This window comes from Thermobia domestica, chromosome 15 (assembly GCF_964235325.1).
Source record: "Thermobia domestica chromosome 15, izTheDome1.hap1.1, whole genome shotgun sequence".
NCBI lineage: Eukaryota > Metazoa > Arthropoda > Insecta > Zygentoma > Lepismatidae > Thermobia > Thermobia domestica.
The window spans coordinates 135,986,841-136,005,641 of record NC_137468.1 but is presented as its reverse complement, the minus strand read 5'-3'; the positions used below and the strand labels follow the sequence as shown (position 1 = coordinate 136,005,641).

General features: G+C 37.6%; 1 protein-coding gene across 1 annotated transcript; it reads right to left on the bottom strand.

Annotated features, from left to right (window-relative positions):
* Window positions 1-8,600: 8,600 nt before the first annotated feature.
* Window positions 8,601-12,211, bottom strand: LOC145671908 (uncharacterized). Its single transcript, XM_081741118.1, has 2 exons — window positions 11,563-12,211; window positions 8,601-8,684 (listed from the first exon to the last, which is right to left on the bottom strand). The coding sequence occupies exons 1-2, from the start codon at window positions 11,975-11,977 to the stop codon at window positions 8,620-8,622; spliced, it is 480 nt and encodes a 159-aa protein (XP_081597244.1). The 5' UTR covers window positions 11,978-12,211; the 3' UTR covers window positions 8,601-8,619.
* Between the last annotated feature and the right edge of the window lie 6,590 nt (window positions 12,212-18,801).

The following is an 18,801-nucleotide window of genomic DNA, read 5'->3' as shown; positions in this document are numbered from 1 at the left end:
TTGATTGGGCTCCTTTTGACCAGTGCCCGTTTGATGAGCGGCGTTTTCATTCAGGACTTCACTCGCGCCTTTTTGTTGCGGAGACTATTTGACCCGGGCTCTGACGCGGTGCCGTTTGACTCAGAGGCAGCGGTGGCTTAGTGGTAGAGCGTTCACCTCTGCTGCTTGGGATCCTGGGTTCGATCCCAGCCCACGCCAATTAAGCTTTGTGGTGGACAAACACCGTTGCGTAGGTTTTCACTCGGGCTCGTTTGACGCAGGGTCTTTTGACTTGGGTCATTTTGTCGTGGACCCATTTTGACGCGAGCTCTTTTTATAAGGGGCCTTTTGACTCGGGCCCGTTTGACTCGGGACCTTTTGTAACGGGACCCTTTTTCTCCTGGACCCGTTTGACTTGGGTCATTTTGTCGTGGGACCCGTTTGACCGGGCTCTATTTATGAGAGCGTTTTGATTCGGTTCCTTTCGATTCGGGCCCTTGTAATTCGGGGCCGTTTTACTCAGGCCCTTTTGCAGCGGCCCCCTTTTCTCCTGGGACCGTTTGACGCATGGCCTCTTGACTTGGGTCATTTTATCGAGGGACCCTTTAACCCGGGATCTTTTTATGAGAGGCTTTTTGATTCGGCTCCTTTTGACCAGGGCCCGTTTGATGAGGGACGTTTTCATTCGGGACTTCACTCGCGCCCATTTGTTGCGGAGACCATTTGACCCGGGCTCTTTGACGCGGTGGCGTTTGAATCAGGGGCCGGGGTGGCTCAGTGGTAGAGCGTTCACCTCTGCTGCTTGGGATCCCGGGTTCGATCCCAGCCCACGCCAATTGAACTTTGTGGTGGACAAACACCGTTGCGTGGGTTTTCACCCGGGTTCGTTTGACGCAAGGCTTTTTGCCTTTTGTCATTTTGTCGTGGAACCCTTTTACCCGGGCTCTCTTTATGACGGGCCTTTTGACTCGGGCCTTTTTGACTGAGGACCTTTTGTAGCGGGACCCTTTTTCTCCTGTTAGACGCAGGGCCTTTTGACCTGGGTCATTTTTTCGTGGGAGCCGTTTGACCCGGGCTCTTTTAATGATGGGCGTTTTGATTCGGGACTTTTGACTCGCATCCTTTTGTTGCGGAGACCTTTTGACTCAGGCCCTTTTGACGCGGGGACGTTTGACTCAGGGGAGGCGGTGGCTCAGTGGTACAGCGTTCAATTCTGCTGCTTGGGGTCCCGGGCTCGACCCCAGCCCACGACAATTCAACTTTGTGTTAGACAAATACCGTGTGCGTGGGTTTTCTCGAGGTTCTGCCGTTTCCCCCACTTTCTTCATTCCACCATTTCATTCATTACTCATCATCACTGTCTCCCTTAGCCTAACCGGCATAATCGTGGGACGTAAAACTCAAAGATTTTTCTATAGGTTCTTTTGCCCCGCCCCCCGTTGGAAAAAATTCTGCGGGCGTTAGTGATTATGATGTTGCTTAGTTACTGTATTATATTGTTTTATACACGGAATAAATACTTCTGTGTTTTATATAATAATGAGAGCCTTATTTACATTTATTATGGTCCTTGCTTTACGACAGCGAAACATATTCACGTTCAGCATAATCAGTTTCCATTTCCAAATAATTACAGTGAGGCGAATGATATAATTCATGCACAGATTTAGGACTTAGGAAACATGTCGTAGTAAATTCCTGAAGAGTGAAAAGCGTTAGTAGCAGTAATTAGGTCAGTCAGTCCCTATAGTTCCTTAGTGAATTACATAAATCTTACAGATGTTGTATCTCTTTCTTTCTCTTCTCTCTACATCATGTCTGGAGATTAGTATTTGGACCAATAAGCTAAAGTGGCAATTTTAAAAAGTAAGATGATCTACACTATAAGTGACAGATGTTGTGGTGTTTAACTTAACATATAAGGCAATAAATTGAAAAACAGAGATGACAGTGCACTGAGGCTTGAAATCTGTGCCTTTACTCTCTATACCTACGTTATTTCCCTAGTCAAAATAAAAACTCTTCAAAATTAATCACAAATTCTTATGTAACCATCCCTTCCTTAGAGTACTGCACAGTCACATACTCGTCACGGCGATGTAAAGGCACTTTTGGCGACGAGGATACATATGACTGAGGTCGATAGGCCAGCCACAATACGCCACTATGATTGGCGGGAAGCGTAATAAAATTTTAAAGAATAAACCCTGGTTTTCCTTGATTTTGAACACTTTTTCTTACTTTTCCTTCAATTTTACACACACACACACACACACACACACACATATATATATATATATATATATATATTCTTTTTCCTTCCGAATTTTGCGACGGTACCGTCCTTTCTCCCCCCCCCCCCCAGGGCACATTATAGCACGAAATAATACATTGACGTAGTTGCCGGTTTACCGGGTTAAGTTGTTTACTAGTAACGCCATATTGACGAATATAAAAGTACCAGATCATTTCTGCGTTTTAGAGATCTATATCGACGCGTTGTAACAAACTTTATGTATAGGCCTAAAGTTAGATCAGGGATGATCATACGTGAGCAAAAATATTTTACTTTTTGGCAAAAAATGAATTCAGCCCTTTTTATTTCAGTTTGGTACTATTTTTCAGCCCACTCCAGAGCTACTGTGGGCAACACTGAGGAGGATGCAAGTAGCTCACATGTGTTCCTAAAACTATATTTTATCTATACTTTATCCAAAACTGAGATAACTTATTCCACTTATGTAATATTAGTCGGAGAAACACCAGTAACTGATTTCTTTTAGTGTCCGACCATTTTTCGTTAGTGTTCGACCGCCTACTGCTTAGTCATCGACCACTACTAGGTTAATGCGTTTTTAATTACAGTATGAACGCTAAAGCATAACTTTACCAAACTAATAGCATCTGTAGATATTACGTCATTAGTTTTTCAGGTCTGACTTCACTGTTTCGCACAATGGTCGCTGAGATTAATTAATTTTGTGATAGTTTTGTCAAGAAAGGGACCACTAAATTCATTTAAGATTCAGTGGAATGGAGCACCAAACATATTTCGTCTTCTCTGGGTTGAAGGGGTATAAACCGCATCTTCTGAATTCGTTTTTAATTACTAATTGTGTTGCTACCTTGTATATCACTCTTTTAATTAGTGGTGCAGAAATGACACGTGTAACATTTTACTCAGTTTCCATGTAGAACTCTCGAAAACGATTTGAACACTGATACGTCGTAGGGTTGAAGAATATGTGTGCTGTTTGGTGGAAGGCAATAGAGTACTATAGCATGGCTGGAACAAAATTCGCTGACTTTCATTGCCAAGTGAGTCTTGTGGCCGTCGATTAGCAGAAGGACTGGTTTCTCAATACAGGGGTCATTTACCCATTTTAGGAAGCCGTTTGCTATCCATTCGTAGTGTTTCACTTCGCATCCAGCCGCTATCTGACCTGACCTGCCTATGAAAATCTCTGAAGAAACTGCACTGATGACGTCCTTTGGAAGATGTCTTACATCAGGCCGGTAGCCAGACCAAAAATTTAGGGGGGGCCCGGCTGAAGTTAGGGGGGGCCCGATCTAACAATATTATAGTTCATCACCATATATTTCATTTGCAAGCCTACCGTGAAAATTTTAGAGGGGGCCAGCAAAAATTTAGGGTGGGCCTGGTCCCCCCTAGACCCCCCTGGAGACGGGCCTGTCTTACATACAGATGTACGACCATCGGGGAACAATTTCTCCTGCTGCGGAAAAAGTGCAAATCAGTGTTAATGTTTCTTTCTCGTTGCCCTTCACCTCGTACATATTTTTCCACGCTTTGGACTCCAACGCCTTTCCTGATTTGTAACACAGTTGAAAGCTGGATTCATCAGCATTAAATATTCGCTCAGAATCATTTAGAATATCAGATTGTCCCGTTTGTTTGAAGTATTTCTCAAGGTCTTAAAACCACATGCGAATGTTTTCCTCGGTTAGAGCGTACCGCGCCTTGTTCAAAGTTTAGGGATACAATTTGTGGGTGTCTCCTCAAGTAAGTATAGTGCCAGGTTTCACCAGCTTGATTGTCTTTGAACGGCGTTTTGCGTTTTTCTGAATCGACAATTTTTTAACACTGTTCAGAAGATCGTATTTCTTTTGTAGAAAGCCCTTTTGCTCACATTAAGGAGCCAGTTTTCTAATCCCTCTTCTTCTTTCTGTGTTAGGTATGGTTCTGGATCTATTTTCCGCTTTTTGGGACTGTGACCATGAAATTTATCCATCAGCGTTACCCGAAGAATTCCATAGATTACTGATGCCTTTCATATGGAGCGCTTTTTTTTTCAACAAGCCTTTAGAGCTTTTTGTAGATCCTCGTTTGAATAAGCTGGCAGTTTAAGCTTAGGCCTGCTCACTCATTATCTCTGGAAGAAACAAAAATTCTTAAGGACATGCAAGGAAAACAGATGTATTCCAGACGTAAGCTGATAGTAGCTATTCCGCTAACAATATTGAATGCGTTCCACGACGAAGCGAGAATAGTGTAGTTCAGTATTAAACGGATTAAACCACATATAATAAATTTATTATTCAAATTAAATGTCATATCCTAACAGTGCCATTAATTTTCCAGAAAATGTTGGGAAACTACATGAATATTCAGTTACTTGAATTTGAATTAATTTTATGGCCTTTAGGCATGTACGGTTCCGACCGGGATAGGGTGGGATTCAATTCAATGTGTTTAGACTTTATTATTTTTTTTAATTTCACAAAAAGACGCTAAAAGCTGTTTTGTTTTCCTTTCTTGGGCTCACGCAGGGTCCTCTGTATGTGTGGTCTTTTACGCATGTGGCTTAGGCAGCGGCATGCGGCAATAGAAGGGGTCTTCCAAATGTTCTTGCCGCAACGACAGGTATACAGAATTAAAAAATCATCATACTCTCGGATAGTGAAGAAAAGTAACGAATGTCCTTTGCTTCTTTACACACAAAAATGAAAATAAAAACAATATTTACTAACGTTGTTTATAATTATATGCAAAACTGAATTAAAAAGATTTATTTAAAAATTAAATAAAAATGGTGATGATGCAACTGTCACAGTTATACCCCTCCTAAGATGGAGCAGATGATGCAACTTATTTGAAACAAATCTCCATCCTAAGAGAAAGTATGTGAGTGACATTGCATTACGAATTTTAAGAACAAATTGAACATTACATAAAAATTTTAACCCTAAATAGAAATTTCAAAGTTTACAAAAATATTATGAAGTACATGAAAATCCAATCTTTAATTTTGAAGTTTATAGAAAAGTTGAAATACATGAAAAATTTGAACCCTAATTGTTTTTATTGAACGTTTTTTGATTTTCAATCTGGATGATAGGTCTCAGGTATCGAGTTTGTGGTCAGTTCACACTGCTGGACACAAGCTTATGAGGCATATTTTGAATAACATATGACATTATTTTTAATTGTTTTTTGGAGTTTTTCTTTAATTTTATTTGCGTGGGATACAACTTTTTATTTTTTTAAAGTGCTGGCTGCCCTAGGTAACAAAACAACAAAACAACAGTATTATATAATTTTTAGCGTTTTGTATTATCGGGAAAGAGAGCATTGGTTACAGAGGGTGGCATGGAGCTTTAAGAGGGAGAAGGAGTGCGTCACAGCGGCCGGAATATTGGTGTTCAATTTAACATGGGATCTCAAACATTTTTTAGCCAAATCACAGTTTCATTTCGTTCTTTCGCAAAAATGTCTCAGTAGCGTACTAAATATGATGCATGTCATTTTAAAGGTGCAATTTGAACGCTGTGCGTGATATTTTCTTCTTATAAATACAGATAATTATAATCCAAATTCCCATAAGAAAATGATCAAAATCAGATGGAAAAGTCTTCTGTTTTTTTACAGTAAGGAAAAGAGCTAAAAACTCCGGACTTTTTTGAGAATGGAGTACAATCTTTGTATTTGTGCGCTACTGTACTATTTTTTCGCTGTTTCCAAAGACATCCATTTCACAATCGATGAGAAATTATATCCTTCATAATTGAATCTACAGAAATCAGAAATCAGATTTTTTCGTGTTCACGTACTTGGCCGTATAACTGCTAGATGGACTATAGTCATTCCTCATTCCCCTTTCCTTCTCAGCGGGAGCCAGTCCTTTTGAAAATCTACTTTGAACTTCTTAACAGGGGCGGGAGGAAGGAAATCATTGTGAAGAACGGGAACTTCAAACACGAGGAATGGCAAAATTTATGACTTCTTTGGTTGATGGTTTCTGTTTCAGCAGTACAGTGTGTTTGTAGATGGTTTCTGTGAGAAGAAGTAATTTGTGTTTGTAGCGATAAAGTCAACCTATCGACAAAAATTTGTGAAGGAGAAGCCGAACCAAAGTCTTCGTTTATCTATTCCAAGAAAGAAATGAAAACTTCCTGCAGGCTAAGAATATACATGCAAGAGAAAAAATAAGATACATTATTATAATCTTTAGGATAGATTAATTCCCGAAATATTCTTTGTTTACCTGTCAAAAAATCAAGAATAATATGGTATAAAGCTCTTTCATCAGCTTCCATCGTACAACATACTAGACACACACATTTATATACATACATGCATGTACATATATATATATATATATATATATATATATAGTGGCGGATCCAGGATATGATCAAGGGAGGAGGTAAACCATAGTTTGCCTCTTTATCCAGAGTAAACAGGATTGAAGCCTATTTTATCCAGTGTATACCTGAGCGTCAAGGGGGGGCCTATAGCCTCTATAGCTACCCTTGGATCCGCGCCTGTATATGTATACTATTTACAGTGCCGGAGTTACGTGTAAGCGAAACGAGCTATAGCTTAGGGCCCCGCTCTCTTGGGGGCCCCAAAATCTAAAGAAAAATTGGATTTCTAAAATATAAGAAAATTTAAAAAAATAAAGTAAAATTTATATATACGTAGCAACAGTGCTTCCTGCTGTGTAGCCTACGTTCGTGTAATTAATAGGGCTCCTTCTACCAGTCTGCTTCCTAAATTATCTCTAGTTTCTTCATTGCTGTATGTAGGGTGCGTATGTTCATCTGGACACATAAAGGACCCCATTACCTTCAACAGCTTGGTTCCCCACTAAACCTAAATCCGACTCTGACTATTTATGCATGTTTGCTCCCTCTTTTTTCGAAGCAGTGCTTCTTTGATATTGCTTCCAATTTCGGCAGGTTTTACCAAGGGGGGAAGAGTCCTTACTCATTCCAGGCATTCAAACTAGGGACTGGACTACTTGCTTCCAACATTCTGTCCCCCTTGTTTCCCGGTCTGAATCAATTGTCTAAAGCCCATAAAACATTCAAATTCATATGTAGATGTTGCTCATCAGTGTCGACACCTAAATATTTCTCAATCAACGGTAGAGGTGTTTGGTATCCTCAATCTGTCTCCCTCTTATTAGCGGAGCGGTAGTAATATTCGGTAGTAATTCTTTTAAAAAAATGTTTTTTTAATGTATGTAGTAACGCATAGGAAACTAAATTTTAATACACCCTAGTAGTATAGAAACGTACCATACGGTACCTTACCAAAATAAACACCCTATGCCAAGGACACAAACATTCTTGGTTAGGTTAGGAATTAACAGTAATACGTCTACTCGGGTTTTTCGCGTTTGTTTCACATGAAAATTCCTACTCAAATATTCTCCCAGTAATAGTTCTAAAGTTGGCATAAATGTGCTATTTGGGATCCGAACCCAGCATGCGCGATCCGAACCAATATATAATATAATGGGATCCAAACCCAAGGATTGGGTTTCCCATGCACTGCTCTGAAAAATAACGCGAGGACGAATAAATTTCGAATCTCCTTCTACAGCCAAAAAGAGGTTAAATAATTCGTCCTCACTTTATTCCCCAGGACAGTACTAAGTACAAACCCAATACTCAACTTCAATAGAAAAATAGCACTCTACTTACCAAAAAACACAAGAAATTCTTATACATACACTAATATTCAAAATATTCTGTTAACACACTAATTGAAGCAATCTTATTCATGTAGATTTAAGCCAACTATCACATAATTCCAAACCATATGTTCGAAAGGGAATTCCAATGTTGTATCATACCGAAAATGAATTTAATTTAATTTCCAAGAGTTTAAACCTAACCCTTACCCTTTCCAATCTTCAAGTGACCGAATTGCTGGGCAAACCCACTCAGCAGCTACAGCCACTAGTGCTGCCATCTCTTGAGATTCGAGGGAACTCCTCGTAACAAGCACTCATAAGTGAAGTGGAAGGGCATCTATTGAGTAGAAGCCGTATTACTTAACTCCTACCTTTACATCCAAATATACAATTATAATTCCATCAGAAATCTTTTTTTTTTCTTTTTTTTTTCTTCGACGGAAACGCTAATATACGTTACATATAGATCCGTCTGCCCAAAATTTTTAATTACATCCATCAAAAATATATGCGTTTAAGGAGAAGAATCTTGATCATAATAATAATTACAATTTCCATGCATTGCATGCTTATATACAAAAATTTTTACAACTTACAGTCTCCATCCATCTATACCTTGAGGACGTGCTTTATTACAATGGTGAGAAAGATCCGCGTACATATGTGTATCCAATTTCGGGTATATACTGGAAGATCATCTTCCCTCATTCATTCTGACATAACCACAAAAGACAGTAGGACCAAAACCACGGACAGCTCCTGCAGGATACAAAAATTAAGCGACACAAACAATTCACACAAACATGTCACATATTTATATATATATACAAGATAAAATGATCTTCCTTACAAAATAATTTTTTTTCTTACACCTAAACCTTTTAGTCTCCAACCTGGTTCACGGGTTGCGCATTTCTCGGCAGAATATACCGTTTACAATGCTGAACATGTCTCTTTATTTTGACCTGGGGGTTGTCCACCTTCTCTAACCATAAGGTATTCATAGTTGGTTGACCAACTACAAAATAAGGACCCTCCCAAAGTTCAGCAAGTTTAGGGTTGAAATGTTTTTCTAATGATGCCTTTATGAATCTTTTGGTCAAGACTTGATCACCAACTTTAAAGTTAACTGGCAAATGCCTCTTAGAGTAGGTCTTTTCACATCTTTTCCAGGCGTTCTCCAAATTTCTTTTTATGATTTCATATTTCGTATTCTTATCGACTTCTTCGTCTAATATACCCAAATCTACTAGCCACTTGACATCAAGCGGGCTATACATGGTTCTTCCATAGTAGATATCACATGGAGAGAGACCCGTAGTTTCATTTAGACTCACATTGATAGAGAAAGCAATTTTAGATAGTAATTGGGCCCAATTCCTTTGATTCTTATCAATGTATGCCTTCAGAATTCCCTTCAAACTACGTATCGTTCTCTCACAAATGTTCGGAGATGGATTATACGGCGAGGTTTTTATGTCCTGTATCCCTAGGCTATACAGGAAATGAGTAAAGTACTGTGATACGAAATATGTCGCGCAATCATGAACCACCTTAGAGACAAATCCAGTTCTTAAAAATATATCCATTAATTTCTTACAAATAGCTTGACTTGAGAGTTTCCTTAAAGGTTCTAAGAATACAAACTTACTACAGGCGTCTACTACTACTAATACATATTCATACCCCTGACTACTAGGCCATTTCCCGGCAATATCAATAAAAAACCTGTTGTTTGGAGCTTTTACATGTCTCGTATAATAATTTCCCTGAGGCAAGGTGTTCCTATCACGAATCCTTTGACATTTTGAACAAGATCTTACAAACTCATTAATATCCTTAAACATATTCGGCCATGTCATACGTCTAGCAATGGCGGCAGTTGTCTTTCTTACCCCTCTATGAGCACCACTTATCAACTGAGAGTGGAAATAGTCTAGTATAGTTGGTACTAAACTTTGTGGAACTACTACTCTATAACCATCCCCAATCTGGCTCTTCGTTTTCTTTAACAAGATACCATCTCTTAAAATATATGAGTCTACACTTTCTTTCTTTTTTAATTTCCCTATAATTTCTTGAAGATCTTTATCTGTCTGTTGATGTGTTTTCAAAGGTTCGTTTAACAACGGCAATTTCCAAAAATTTACAAAACTCAAGTTGACATTTTTACCATTATCTTTTATAACCTCAGCTGTATTAGGTTCATTAGTATAAAATTCCACATGATTTCCTATTCGCGACAGGAAATCTGCAGCAATGTTAGAGCTCGTCCTAATATGGAGAATTTTGAATTTAAACTGGGAAATTTTCTCCATCAGAGTACCGTACTTCCTTTGCCGTTTATGATTATGAAGTAACCAAGATAAAGCCTTCGAATCTGTGTAAACTACAAAGAAATTATGCAAATAATATTCGAAACGTTCTAACGCCAAAGATAAAGCCTTCGCCTCTAACTCGTACACATTCTTGCTCCAGTCTGATGGTGGTATGGCCTTTGAAAACATATGTACTGGCATTAATTCGCCATCTTTATTATACTGAGATAATATCGCACTGTAGTTTTTCAAGGAAGAATCACAATGAATAACAAAACTTGAATTCATATCCGGGACCTTAAGGATTACCTCGTCACAAAATGCATCTTTAAGTTTTTGAAAAGCATCATCGTGTTCTTTAGTCCATTTAAATGGAACTTTAGCGGAACGCATCTCCTGTAAAGGTGCAATGAGTTCAGCAAAGTTATGTACAAATTTAGAAAAGAATTGAAAAAATGCACACACCCTATTCAAGCCTTTCCTATTCTTAGGTTTCGGTAGATTTTTAATAGTTTCAAGTCGGTCCTCATCTATGGTCATCGTTCCACGTTCAAGTTGAAACCCTAGATATTTTATTCTGGTTTGAAACAAAAGAGTTTTGGAAGGTGATACAGATAACCCAGCTTCCCTGAACCTACTTAGAACTTCCTCAACCAGTTTTTTGTGTGATTCTAAATCAGGTGTAAAAATTAACACATCGTCATAAAATATTTCTAAGTTATCCCCAATTAAGCCGTCTAATATTTTAGACATCAAATAACTCAAAACATGTGGTGAAGTTGATAACCCCATTGGCAGACGTCGAAATTGATACATCTTATTTTTAGTCACAAAGGCGGTTACCTGTTTACTATCCTCAGTGAGCAAGCACTGGTAGAAGCTTTTCTTGAGGTCAATCTTTGAAAAGATATGGTTATTAGATATGCTAGAGATAACATTTTCAAGATTAGGTGATGGAAAATTCCGTGTAATTATCTTCTTGTTCACAGAGCCGTAAGCCACGACTAATCTCTTACTGTGGTCCCTATTCTGGACCAAAAAGCATGGACTGGAAAATGGAGAAGCATTAATCTCTTCTACCACCCCCTCTTTTACTAAATCTTGAATAAAATTATCTAATTCTTTTTGCTTATAGTTTGGTACACTATACGGTTGTAACTTAACTGGAGTTTTATCAATTAATCCAATTTGATAATAGAAATCCTTCACACATCCTAAACGATTTGAAATAACATCTGAAAAAGAAGTTACTAAATTATTTACATAATTTTGTAATTCAGGATCTTGAACTGAAAGTTCCGAAGAAACTTTATAATTACCTTCTGAAGGTGCTGCATTCTGCCCAGAATCAGTAACCTGAAGCACCTCATGATCCACATAGGTTTCCAATTCGGCAGCCAACTGTTGTTCTCCAAGCGCCTGCTGTTCTGATCTGCAAGTCTGATTTTGTAAGGTTCTAGGGAATCGAGCAGCCTCCTCAGCCCCCTTCGAGCATGCGGGAGTGGGATGAACCACGCTATCCCTAGAAGATAAAAAGTTTGTCCGAGGAGTAGACTGTTGCAGGTTAGATGGGGGATTTATAGGAATTATTAACTTCCTAGCTTGGATTTTGTAAAGTCTGTTGGACACATCTATCACTGCTTGATATTTTCGATGGAAACTATTTCCCAATAAGAGATCAAACTCTGTAGATGGAACTATATAAAAGTTTTCAGAAAACTGTTGAAAACCCATCCGAAAATATAAGCGAACTCGTGATTTAACTGTCACTTGTTGATCACCAAGACCTACAACTTGCAAACTAACATCTACTTCTCTGATTTTACACTGTTTTTGCAGATTTTTAAAGAATACTTCACTCACAAAGCAGGACTCGCTCCCTGTATCGAGGATTGTTTTTACTAATTTCCCTTTTATATATGCAGGCACAACCAGAAGATCTCTATTATGTTTATTAGGTTGTGAAGAATTTATAGTTTGGAAACCAGATTCATTCACCAATGACCTATGTTCAGAATTTCTACCAAAAGCACTATTCCTTTTTCGAAAATGTTTGAACCCGAAGAACTAGTCACAACATTTCTCCTAATGGCACCTGTATTACCTTGATATTGTTCATTACCTGATGACGTATTAGTATTCTTACCAGAAACTATTACATTTTGATTTTGTTCAGGATTTCCGTCTAAACTTCTACCTTCAATCAAATTTACCGGTTTACTATTAACACTAGGTTGACTAATTACATTACAAATAGCCGTTTTATTTATTATTCCCTTATGGGGTTTTTTATTTACACTACCCATTACTGGTCCGACAGCATTTCTCAGTTTGTAATAATCGCTACTGTACCTATACATATTATCAAAATGTAAAGCTGCGTCCTCAAGCTGTTCAAAAGTCATCGGTAACCCCCTACAGTTGAAAAATTTATGAACCATTGGACTAACCATATTACAGATTAAGTTACAAATCACTGGTTCTTCGAAATTCATATCTAAAACATGTATTAATGCTAATTTTTCCTCCACAAATTCATACAAGGTTTGATTTTCCCTCATAACTCGGTAAAACTCTAAACGCATAAACTGTGTTCTAGCCAAAGGTGAGATGAATTTAATGACAAGTTGTCTACAAATGTCTCCCCAAACTGAACCTGTACCAATCATTGACTGCAAAAGGTAATTAAATTCCCCTTTAGTCCGCGCTAAACTAGCTATTAAAATAACATCACACGGTAAATCTTTACTACGCACTATTTTGTCAAGCTTCAAAATGAATTGGAATGATAATTCTGTATTTGTACCGTCTACCAAAGGTAATTGATTAGTCTCGGCCAACAACAATTTATACACCCCTTCGGTTGCTAATTTATTAAAATCAAAATTCAAATGCTCAGAACGCATATTATGTCTGTGTACATTTCGTCTATCTAAGCCTGGAACAGAGGAAGAACGTATCCGTGGCCTCCCACGATTTGGTTCAACAAAGTTACTCTCAAAATTTGACTCAGCATTATGAAAGCAAGGATTTTCAAAAGCTACATAACCCACAAATCCTTCTTCACTACTCGAACTACTACGATCAAAATTATCAACATTTTCATAATTCTGCCTAGTATCCATCTTTCCTGTAGCCAGAATTCAAAATTATCCGTAAATTCTTCTCCTTTTACAAACAATAAGCAAATGCGCAACAACTCGTGCCAACTTGTGCTAGGTGCACCCTCAAAAATTTCTCCACACAAATTTATTTTCTTTTCATATATCTCCTGAATATTACTCTGCGCTTATTTTTTTTTTTTACATTAAATTCTAATCTAAGCAAGTATATAGCCAAAACAAGTACCACTTGAAGATTGGAAAGTTGTAACGTTGCATGCTCACACATACAACCGTGGTCCCGCGATCAATTTGTCCACAGGTAAAAGTCAAACCTTGCCCAATAAACAGACACAATTCCTTCCTTTACCTGCATACAAATCAATCGCAAGCACACTAGTCGAGTTAGATTTCCCCGATTCTTGTTTTGGCAATTGCAGAGTAAAAAACACTGAAAAATAATATGTTTTTTTTTTCCTGGTAGCAATCAAGCTTGTTTAAACTAGGAGGTATATGTAAACTCGAAAATTTCAACTTGAACAATTTATTATGAACAATATATATATATAACAACAACAAGAAATTTCCAAACCCCGTTGAAAAACGATTAAATATTGAAATAACTTCAAAAATTTTCCAACAAATGACAACTTCAACGATTAACATTTAATTTTCCCAAAGTTTATGAAAGTATCAAATTTCTTGAACATAAATTCATCAAAAAGAATCGTTAATAATTCCAAAAGATACAATTTTACCCGTATACACATTTACTTTTCCCATTCACTGAAGTTTACCACCCTTCCGGCACTCAGTGACAATCCGGATCCACGTGAATAATTAATTTTGCTTTTCTTTCCCCAAAACTTACAATATTCTTGGTTAGGTTAGGAATTAACAGTAATACGTCTACTCGGGTTTTTCGCGTTTGTTTCACATGAAAATTCCTACTCAAATATTCTCCCAGTAATAGTTCTAAAGTTGGCATAAATGTGCTATTTGGGATCCGAACCCAGCATGCGCGATCCGAACCAATATATAATATAATGGGATCCAAACCCAAGGATTGGGTTTCCCATGCACTGCTCTGAAAAATAACGCGAGGACGAATAAATTTCGAATCTCCTTCTACAGCCAAAAAGAGGTTAAATAATTCGTCCTCACTTTATTCCCCAGGACAGTACTAAGTACAAACCCAATACTCAACTTCAATAGAAAAATAGCACTCTACTTACCAAAAAACACAAGAAATTCTTATACATACACTAATATTCAAAATATTCTGTTAACACACTAATTGAAGCAATCTTATTCATGTAGATTTAAGCCAACTATCACATAATTCCAAACCATATGTTCGAAAGGGAATTCCAATGTTGTATCATACCGAAAATGAATTTAATTTAATTTCCAAGAGTTTAAACCTAACCCTTACCCTTTCCAATCTTCAAGTGACCGAATTGCTGGGCAAACCCACTCAGCAGCTACAGCCACTAGTGCTGCCATCTCTTGAGATTCGAGGGAACTCCTCGTAACAAGCACTCATAAGTGAAGTGGAAGGGTATCTATTGAGTAGAAGCCGTATTACTTAACTCCTACCTTTACATCCAAATATACAATTATAATTCCATCAGAAATCTTTTTTTTTCTTTTTTTTTTTCTTCGACGGAAACGCTAATATACGTTACAAGATAAAACTATGGAAAAGCATGGGCGCTGTCGTTCCCATTTGCAACAGATTAAAGTTGTCGAAAACTCAGTGCGTCTTCCGTAGGCATATATTTGATTGGCTATTACCGAATGCATGTGCAATATATTTTGACAGTATCTTTGTGATTGGTTCAGAATAAGCTGCAATTCAATCATAACGGAAAAGCATGCTTTTTTATCGGAAAATAAGCCTAATATTTGGTTTTAAAGTGACAAGTGGTCGGCAACTAGGGGGTGGTCGAAGACTGGCACAACCACCCTACACAAATATTCTATGTACACTCATGTCCAAAATGATTGTCGCATACCTATAACTGGTCTTTCTTTACTAATGAGGTCTTTCTTTATTAATCGCCTATTTCAGCGTTCATTATTACTCGAACAGCTTCCATTTACTCTGGTGAGAGGGTTACCACTATCCAATGCGAAACGTAGTGATATTTCATGCAACAAATAAAAATAGAAATGTACAATCGTTTCTCCGTAATAATAATACGATATAAGTCTTGCTAGTGAAGAGAAAATCATATTTGTCTACTTGATAAAAGGACGGTGTAAGTTTATTATTATTATTATTATTATTATTATTATTATTATTATTTTGAAGACTGTATAATAACGTGGAAACTAAAATCCAGTAATAATAATAATAATAATAATAATAATGTACAGATGTGATAAAGGTTAGTGATAGCCCAAAACATCAAACCAGTATACGCCACTGCTGCAAGAGTACTCTCTTCGTATATTTTAGGCACACACTAACCCTCCCCACCTCGAAGTGCTTCAATTTCCACATTCATTATATATATATATAGTGGCGGATCCATGATCAAGGGAGGAGCTAAACCATAGTTTGCCGCTTTATCCAGTGAAAAACAGGATTGAAGTCCATTTTATCCAGTGTATACCTGAGGGTCAAGGGGGCTATAGCCCGTATAGCTCCCCTTGGATCCGCCCTTGTATGTATATATATATATATATATATACTCTTATTATCTATCTAAAGGCGCCTGAGCTCTGCTTCTTTTCCTCTACGTGTGCACTTGACACATCTTTGGAGTTCTTTTAAACCATACGTTTGTGGATGTTTATATGTTTGAGGCCAATCCTTTCAACAATGAGATCTCGGAAACTACAGGCTCTAGAAAGATGACGTTTTCGCTGATCGATTGCAAATTTTATGTAGATTGTCCAGTTCTAATTAAATATTTAAAAAACATGGTTATTATTTCTTTATTACTTTTTTACATATACACTGGAAGTGTTGAAATTAGAAAAAAAATTAAAGCATCATATCCTACGCATTATACGTTCCAATACCAAATAATTGTATACGGGGGTTGTATACCTCTCAGGCGTTTGTTTCATGGCCAAATGATAATGAGAAACGAAGGATAACCATTTCTCCACTCTAAGTTGGATCTTTATTGTTTGGAGTGTTTTGCGCAATGAACACCATATATCACTGACATTATAATTAATTGTGTGTGTAATGTATTTGCTTATTACATACTACATGCAAGAAGAAAGAAAACACTGATCATACGTGAATGATAAACTCCAACAGTAAGTAGGCTCAAATCTTGCAAACGGTGCGAGATATTGAAAAAGTAATCGAAAAAACCTCCCCTTTATATTATCTCTTGCCAATTTTTATCAAGACGTCTTTCACTTGTGTTTGTAAAGGGGTGTGTATAGATGTGAGGAATAATAAGGAGATTCATGCTCATGTGAATGATGCCCTGTGTAGAAAGCGCAGGTTCAGCTAGTATATATATAGTAGAACTCTTAGTGCATAGTAGAACGACTGGGTCACAACAGACTAGACGTGAGAGATTCAATTGTTTCAAGAGGTAAGCAACGGCACTCAATGAGACATCGTTGAATAATACAGTTGCAGTGTTAAGAAAATGCAGTATAATAATTTTAATTAATCGAGAGTTCAATGTACGAATATGAATCCTCACATCTAACATTGTACGAATATGTTACGCAAAACCTGCAATATGTAGAGTTCTGCACGCTTAGGACGGTTTTCTGACCTCTTATGAGTACTGTCCTCGCGCCACGAAAAAAAGTCGGACGTAGTTGTATCACAGGTATCCACGCTGTCGATTTCACAGGCGCGGGGGAGGCCGTTTCACTCGGACACAAGACACCGTGTGACGAACACGCTGTACTCAGAACTAGATTCAGGTTTTCCATGTTATGAGCAATTGTTAAAATTTGGAAAAAGAAAATATCTGTAGCAAATAATATTGCACTTAACAAAGAACCATTGAATATATTTTGGCGAGATTTCACTGATATATAGTCCTGAAATAAGCTTGAAAAATGGCTACATTTTGAGTTTCTTTGAAAAACTCCTTGATATTTTTATATTTGAGGAAAACTTTATAAGTGTTACACATGTTGATTTCTGGTCTTTTAAAAAATCTGTGGGAGAGGGAATACCACCATCTGGGATATCTTCGAAGCAATCCTCACTCGAAAGAAAACTTACTTTTTATTTCAGTTCCACGTTGACATGTGGTACAAAAGGGAGGCACGGTGGCTCAGTGATAGATTGCTTAGCTCTGGTGAGTACGGTCCCTAGTTCGATCCCCGTCCAAGTAAGTTTGTGGTGGACAACATCGTGTCCTCGTTTTCTCCCGCTTTCTCATTTCACCGATTTCTCCAGCATTCACTTCCTTTATCATCGTCTTCCTTAGCCTAAAGGGCATATTCGTGGGACATTAAACTGAAAAATTTAATTTACAGTTTAGAAGGTCAGTGTACTGTAAATTCATTCACTGTGCTGACAAAACTTGATATCACATCTTTCCCACGCGAAAAGGCCAAGCGTAAACCATTGTCCACCTCCAGATTCTGAAAATAGAGTTGACCTTCGTGCCTCTCTTTACCCCGTCAACCCTCTGTATAGAGTTTACTCGTGATGCGAGGTGTGAATGTCCGTGACCTAACACCTAAGTCTACCCTGCACGGCATATTAATTGATTGATACAAATCTGACCTTGAAGCAAATGAAAACCATAAGAAATTCAAACACCATGCGACTAAAGTAGGTAAGAACCAAAGGAAACCTATGTAGTGAACACAGCACTAAATTCGATTAAATTAGTTGTAGTACCAATTTTACACCTTGGAGCTTTAGATTGAAGCAAAACTAACAATTCAAGATATTAGTAACTACATTAGTTGTATTTTTAAGAAAATAGTGTAACAACTAGCTGAACCTGCGCTCTTTACACAGTGCATCATTCACATATGAGCATGAATCTCCTTGTCATTCCTCGCAACATCTGTACGTACATGTCCTTTTACAGACATAAGTGAAAGACGTCCCGATAAAAATTGGCAAGGAGTATCATAAAGGGGAGATTTTTTGATTATTTTTTTCAATATCTCGCACTGTTTGCAAGATTTGAGCCTACTTACGTTTGGAGTTTCTAATTCGTGTATGACTAGTATATTCTTTCTTCTTGTATACAAAGCAAATACATAACATACACAGTTAATTATAATGTCAGTGATATATGGTGTTCATTAGGCAAAACACTCCAAATAATAAAGACCTATCTTAGATTGGAGAAATGATTATCCTTTCTTTTTCATTATCATTTGGCCATCAAACAAACGCTGCGGTGTATATATAACCCCTGTATACAACTATGTGATGTTGAAATGTATAACTCGTAGGATATGATGCTTTATTACTTTTCTAATATTTCAACACTTCCAGTG